This window comes from Oryzias latipes, chromosome 23 (genome assembly GCF_002234675.1).
Source record: "Oryzias latipes chromosome 23, ASM223467v1".
NCBI lineage: Eukaryota > Metazoa > Chordata > Actinopteri > Beloniformes > Adrianichthyidae > Oryzias > Oryzias latipes.
Genome location: NC_019881.2, coordinates 18,399,917 through 18,407,180, shown reverse-complemented (window position 1 = coordinate 18,407,180; position 7,264 = coordinate 18,399,917). Strand labels below are relative to the sequence as shown.

General features: G+C 38.4%; 1 protein-coding gene across 2 annotated transcripts; it reads left to right on the top strand.

The window, feature by feature from the left end:
- The first annotated feature begins 741 nt into the window (after positions 1 to 741).
- LOC101163538 (protein FAM180A-like) lies at positions 742 to 5,759 on the top strand. 2 transcript variants are annotated; one of them, XM_020714279.2, is made up of 3 exons: positions 742 to 944; positions 4,053 to 4,150; positions 5,080 to 5,759. In XM_020714279.2, the coding sequence occupies exons 1-3, from the start codon at positions 887 to 889 to the stop codon at positions 5,428 to 5,430; spliced, it is 507 nt and encodes a 168-aa protein (XP_020569938.1). In that variant the 5' UTR covers positions 742 to 886; the 3' UTR covers positions 5,431 to 5,759. The 2 variants fall into 2 exon arrangements, with proteins under 2 accessions (XP_020569938.1, XP_004083244.1); XM_004083196.4 differs by having other exon boundaries at positions 747 to 1,109.
- The last annotated feature ends 1,505 nt before the right edge of the window (positions 5,760 to 7,264 follow it).

Genomic DNA, 7,264 nt, shown 5'->3' with positions numbered 1-7,264 from the left:
CAGTCGATCTTTGTTCCAATACTCATTTATGGTCACGAACTCTGGGTCATGACCGAAAGAACGAGGTCCCGAATACAAGCGGCTGAACCTTAGAGATGGGGCTCAGAGTAGAGCCGCCGTTCCTCCACATCGAGAGGAGCCAGCTGAGGTGGCTCGGGCATCTGGTCCATATACCTCCTGACCTGGAAGATGACATAAAGCTGCACTGAAATGACATGACGGGAGGCAGCCAGGAGCTCTGCCTCAACAAAGAGGGCGCAAGTGAGCTAATGTTTGTTCTTCAGTGGTTGCTAATAAAGTTCAATAGGAGTCAATTGTTTTGTTTTTCTTTGGCTGAAAAATGGTGGATGTGATATCATTAAAACATTTCTCAAAGTTGGGCTTTTAATCAGATAATAACAATAATAATAATAATAATAATAATAATAATAATAATAATAATAATAATAATAATAATAATAATAATAATAATAATAATAATAATAATAATAATAATAATAACAATAAAATCTCCACTTTTTCTTGTTTGGTTGTAAAAGTCACAGAGCTTTCAAATTCAAGAAACTGAATTTTTAAAGTCTGATGCTCTTTTGAGAAAGGAAAAGGTTAATTCTAGCACATGGGAAGCTGTTGGGCTTGGCCAGTCTTTTATTTACTTTATTAACCAGTTATGCGTTCAGAGTCCAGAAAAATCATCCAGCAAGTGAACCAGTCCACCAAGCAAGCAGTCATCCATCCAGCAGATGTCAGAAGAGTCCAACCAGCGGGGGAGGCGTTCTCCAAAGTTCTAATGATTCCCAGATGGAAGTCCAGACAGTCTGGCCTGACCTTAAGAAAGCACACACTAAGAAAATAAAAGCTTGAAAGAGAAGGAACGTGAGATGGGATGGATGGAGGGAGGAGACAAAAAGGAAGAAACAATCCAGCTCATTTAGCTACTGCAGGTCTGTCAGACGTGAGAAACCGTTGATGGTGTGATTGTCTTTACAACCACTTTTAAGCTAAATTGACGAGATTTGTGTGAGGAGGCATGTGCACCCATGTGACTCTGAGGGGGGTTCTGCTGGCCCTTCTGCTCCTGCAGGCAGCCACTCAGCACCACAGGAAAGGTAAGAGAATGCACCTGCCGTTGAAACCAACGCCTCACGATAACATGTTCCACTGAAAACATCCATTTCAAAAGTTCTGAGATGTTTTTTGCTTTGATGGAAAACGTCTCATAATAGCTCAGAGTAGCGATATGGTTGGCCTACATGGAGGTTTGGTCATGATCAGAGCTTGGAAAGAATGTGTTTATCTTCTGGGCTTGTGAGGAGCACGTGACCTGCAGGACTTCATCAGATATTAATGGACTAAGAAGTGACTGAGTTCTTATTACTGGATCCGCACATTGAGAAAATTGCTCTTCTGACGCTAAAACAATCTCCAAACTTTGAAAAAAAGAAGAATTTTGCACCATATACATCTCAAGATTTAGTCCATCTTTGTATACAACTAATGCATGCCTGCTTTTGCTCTAGTAAGGCGGTTAAAAGTTGCTGAAGCTCTTCTCATTTTGCAACTTTGGGAAGGTAAAGATTTGGATTTTTCCTTTTTGGTCTTCTGTTTATTTATTGGTCTCATAATATGAATAATAGTCACAGTATCATTTCACTTCTTCAGTTAACCCACATGCCTGTATTTTGGTTTGCAGTCACAAGCAATAAATATTATTTATTTTCGGAATTTTCATCCAAACCCCAGTTAATCACACAGAATAACAGTTGAACACAGTGGAAAAACGCACAACTGTGGTGCATCAGACAAGGATTCCTGTGACGGAAGAGTGCAGCAGCAACACCACCTTAGGCAACAATGTTAACAATAAAACTGAACACAAACTAGACAAAAAAAAAACAACCTGAAAACCTGGACAGACACTCAAAAACAAAACAAAAAACTTAAACTCTCCACAGAACTTTCTCCTATGAGAAAAAAATCCAGCTCTTTTCTGAGTAACAGATGAATGTCTAAACTGGTTACTTTATCTGTGCGTTTCACTTCCATCAGCTAAAGGTCACTTTCTAGAGGTTAATGCTAATAACTATGACTTTTTTGCCTAATTCTTAATGGATAACGGCAATGTTCAGAAATTTTTAAAACAGGGATAAGGCAGAGCAAAAAGCTGGTCCATACGCTCAGATTTTGCTCTGTAAGAAAAAGGTCAAATTCCAGTGTTTCTGAACCATAAGGCAATCTTAAAATCCTTTCATTTCCTCAAAAATCAACAGTACCCCTTACAATCAGGCCCGCCTTATGTTTGAAGTTTGGTAGGGCTTACTGACCTGGAACGAATTTTCTGCGGCACTTGGCACTCAATGTTCTGAAACAACTTTGGAGCGTTTTGCGTGCCCAGAATTAATACATTAATAGCTCCTAACTGGATCTGTTAATGCAAAGGGATGGGCCTGACAATGTCTCAATTTAATACAAATATCAATTAAGACATTAATTTCAAGGTTGAATTTCACTCTGTGCAAAGAGTTACCAAAGCCATTTAACTAAAACAAAGGCTGAAGAAAGTACTTCATTAAAGCTTCAGTCAAATGCAGTGTTGGGAATCTCACTTTTCAAAAAGTAATTAGCTATTGTTACTTGTTACTTCGCCCAAAAAGTACTTGAGCCAGTAAATGATTTGGGTGGTCCCAGGAGCTAACCTGTCAGGTAGAGTCTCCCATGGCAGACAGGTCCTGGGTGACGAGCCAGACAAAGAGTGGTTCAGCACCGCTTTCATGAGAATTACAAGGCATGATACCACTACGCAGCTCGGAGTAGCATCACTGGGGCCCCACTCTGGAGCAAGGCAAGTGGTTGGTGAATCTCAGTGTATTTGACCCTGGGATGGGATTGGTGACCGTTTACCCCACCTTCATCCTTAAGTAGCTGAGGCTCCAGTATTCCCCTGACACCAAAGGGGTATAGTGGATGGATGGTGTAAGATGGAAAAATGGGCTCTACATACCATTATCAGGTCCACACCTGAACCTGCAACTTCACACGTGAGACTTTAAAAAAAAAAAAAAAAACTAGTTATCACCAACCATGACAAAAAAGAAGATTCGAAAAAACCAAAATAGCTGATTTTAAAAATCGGCACCACTTAACCCTTTTGTCATCAGAGCTCTAGCTCCAATGTTGACAACCTTAACTTATTAATTGTTTACGTAATAACGTGATTTCAGCTAATTCTGAAGAGGAGAAAAAGTTGCATGATATGCTACAATTTACCACCATCCGAATAGTGTATGAAACATTTCAGGAAGAAAGACGAGTCATCCAGATGTCACAACTCAAATTGAAGACAAAATCATGGATTAAATCCAAACTTGATCTCAGATTTAATCGTCTAGGGGATCTCATCATGTTTTGGTTTCCATTTGGAAGTGGTTTAAATTAATAACGGAAGGCCTAAACGTGATTGAAAGGTCAGAAAGAAATTCTGATTTAATAAAAAGAGTCAGTGCTGGGTTGATAAAGAAATGTGGTGTAAAACGAGTTCTCCTCCGAGTCCCTCAACAGCTAAGATTTCAATCCGTCACTGTGGTTTCTTAAAAATGTTATCTTTTTGTACTAAAACCGGGATCTGCCTCTTTTTTTCCTTGTTTTCGCTGGTTCTTCAACAGAGTTTGCAGTCAGTTTTATGCTTTTAGTTCTGCTCAGATGTCGTCTCCTGAAACCAGGCGGTCCAAATGAAACAGCAGAAGTGAAGACGTGTGAATTTGACATCATGGAAATGAGGCAGCAGCTGTTTCATTTTGGTTGTATTTGGTCAAAACAAGATTGCCGTGTCGCGAATGAAGGAAATCAGGCAGGTTCCATTGGTGAACACATGCGCTTGCTGCACCATCTGTGGAGCAGGTCAGGGACCCCCGATTACAGCCGGCGTTTTATTTGAGCTGTAATGACTTAGTGTTGCCCCGCCCGCATGCCGGCACCACAGAACAATGGTCCACCCCAATTACTCAAATGCAAGAAGGCTAATCTAATCCAATTCCCTCTTCTCTGTGTTCCAGCTCTGTATCCATCTGCACACAGGGTAAAGCGTGGGACACATGCACTTCTCAATCCCACCTTCCAGCTCCCAGGGGATGATGGGAATCTGCTTTTTGAGGTGCCTTAGCACGTTTGAGAGGACTCTGCTCTTCACATTTAAGCATTTTTGTGAAAACAGTTTAAAATTTGGAGATAAATGAGCCTATTCTTTACACTCATTTATTTTTCATTCGATAAAAAATAAAATGCGTCAGAGTTCTGTAGATTGCTGGGAGTACCAGTCAGTCTCGCTTCAGGTTTCCAATGGCCAGTTCGAAAGACTCAACCAACAACTAGAGACCAGTCTAAGGATGCTAAGTTCCTCTGACTCCTCCTCCTGGTCTCGAAATGTGATTTGGGCAGAGTTTGCTCACAATTCTCTGCCCTTTTGAGGTTGTTAATGGGCTTCTACCTCCTGTGTTATGTTTCCCTGGAAAGTACTGTGTTTGTCCCTTTGGAGAAAAGCTCGTCAAGTTCAAGTCAGAACCGTGGATTCCTACAGGCGTCATGCTAACAAGCATCAGAAACCTGCTCCCAGTTATAGAGCTGGTCAGAAAGTGTGGCTGTCCACCTCTGGCCTTCCCCTTTGTGTGGACAACAAGAAACTGGCTCCTTGCTTAGTTGGACCCTGCTCTGTAGCAGGACTCATTAACCCCTTCATCTGTGAGACTTGGATTACCCAGGCCCATGCTGTTTTCTTCGTATTTAAAACTAAATTATTCGTTTTTTTTCTTATTCTCGACGCATTTAAGACTTTATTGACACACTTGACTTAAGCTCCATGCCTTTTTACAAGGAAATCAATTTATTTATTTATTTATTTATTTTTTGCAAGTAATTAATTCAAATAAAGTGAGTTTAAAAGGGTTTGAAATCACAAAATGATTCATTATTTTTATTAAATTAAATGTTAGTTTTGATGAGTTTGTATGTCTAGAAACATTTATCTAAAAACGTTTGATTAGATTTCAAAAAAGTGTTAAACTCGAGCGTCTGTGGTTGCTGCAGATCCTTCTGGCTGGGATGCACATCCAAGCGGAAACCCTGCTGATCCCAGACGAGGAGCTGGCCTCCATGAGGAGGGTTGAAAAGCTAGAGGTCATCTGTGAGGACGTCCTGCCCAAGAAGCTCTCCGACATCCGACGCCTGATTGATGATCTGACCCGGCGGCGGAAGCGTCTGAGCTGGCCGGACTTTGAGAAAACGGTGCTAACTTTGGTTTATGTTTCTCAGACTGCGGCTCAAATCACCAACAGGCTGCAGAAGGAGGTGTGGGCTGACGCCCTGATGAAGCTCTTTGGAGCCATTCGGAGAGACCTCCAACCTGTCAAGCAGGAGGTTCATGATGCTCATCAATGATTTCCAACTCCCATAGTTTGCTTCCAATTAGTTTCTTCTTTCTAATTGGGCGTGCTGCTTGTTGTGATGTTCTACAAAACAAAAACTACATTTTTTATGCAGATCATTTTTCAGATATTTTGCTTTTTAAAAGGGACAATTGTTTTCTATAAACAACTTGTTGATATGGTATCTGTTAAGCATATATAAAGTGCAAAATACCACACATTAGAGAACTACACTTGGAAAATGTTTGAAGTGTAAAAAGACATCAGTTTTTAACAAAACAAGTCAGTTTTATTTTTTTATTTACTGTTTTTATTTGTAATGGGCAATAAAAGAAATAATAGGTGAATTACAAAAATAAAAAAAGCAGTAATATCAAATAAAATATGCTCTTGGACAGAAAAAAAATCCTTTCATGCCTCGTTTAGTAAGATTTTTTAAGCCAAATATTTGATAGGCCAAAATTTCCATCCTGAATATTTCTGAGACAATTTCAAACCAATTGTTCAAAGTTTCTGTCCCATTCCGATCATCTTTTGATCTGTTCTCAAGGCATTCCCAGTGGGCTTTTAATGATCATTTTGCCATTTTTAGACAAATAAAAAAAAAAACTGTCCTTTTCTGGGACGCGCCGTAATTTCTGCAGAGAGGCAGGAGTTGAACAGACATTCACCTCTCAGTTGTGGTCAGGACTGTTGGTGGATCTTTGTTCATTTTTTTCTTTCCTAAGAATTTTTTCATGAAGAAATTAAAATTTAAATTGGAGTTTCTGAGGGTTTTTTAATTATTAGTAATTTTCTCTGCAAAAGTACATTAAATATCATCAAACACAATTCAGAGAACAAATGTTTTAGTACACTTGAACTTTCACACATAATAAACAAGGGATCATGATAAGATCAACAACATAATTGTGTTTGTGTGTCGAGCATCACAGTTGTTAATGGAAGCTTTATGACTCTTCTGATCTACGTCTTAGTTTTAAAGGCTAAAAAAGTGAAAAATTGAAAAACTAAAATCCAACAAGTCGCCCTGCATCTTTTCTTGGAATCTTGTTGAAATAAGTGCAGACCTTCTCCTATGATGCCTTCAGATTCTCTGCTGTTTTTAACAAGGATTTATCTCAGATTTACCGCTGAAAACACAAAACAGAAAATCTGCACAATGTTTGCCTTTAAATTGACTATTTTTATAATAAAAAATAACTTGTATCCGCAGGTTTTTATTGACAGTTCATCTTCATACAGTGGGAAAAAACATGTTTGTTCTAATGGTTTTACATCAAATTTAGCTTGAAGACATAAACACCTGGTAGGAAATTATTTTAAAAATGAGTTTTTTGTAGAGTTTTTTTAATTAGCCAAATGGAGGAACATCATTTATTTATGCAAAATGTGTGAATGTTACATATTTCATATGCTTTATTTGAAGCAACTTTCTAAAGTCAATTACATTTTCATAAAGTATCCCCCAAAAAAGCTCAATTTATACTTAATAAATAAGCTGACCTTGATGTTGGCGTAATTTAAAGGCCTAAAACATGCTTAGCCTTCATGCAGAAATCTTTCCAGGGTCAACTAAAGTACATAAAGGGAAAAAATAACTTTATTGTGATATGTTTTGTTAAAATACTTTATGATTTTTTTTAGGTGTTTTAGTTACAGCATCACCATGTGCTTCTGGGATAAAAACCCAGCCTTTATTTTAAATTTTTTTCATAGTAAATCCTTAGTTTAGCTTTATTTTTTTCCTAATAGACTCTATTTAGAGACTGAAATATGTATTGCAATTGGTATTTTTTTGTTCCTCTTGAAATTATTTATCAGGTCCATTTGCATTTCTAAATTTG

Coding starts and splice junctions, on each gene's coding strand:
- LOC101163538 (XM_004083196.4), top strand. CDS start 1,031: ATGTGCACCCATGTGACTCTGAGGGGGGTTCTGCTGGCCCTTCTGCTC. Junction 1,110..4,052: donor CACTCAGCACCACAGGAAAG/GTAAGAGAATGC, acceptor TCTGTGTTCCAG/CTCTGTATCCATCTGCACAC. Junction 4,151..5,079: donor ATGGGAATCTGCTTTTTGAG/GTGCCTTAGCAC, acceptor TGGTTGCTGCAG/ATCCTTCTGGCTGGGATGCA.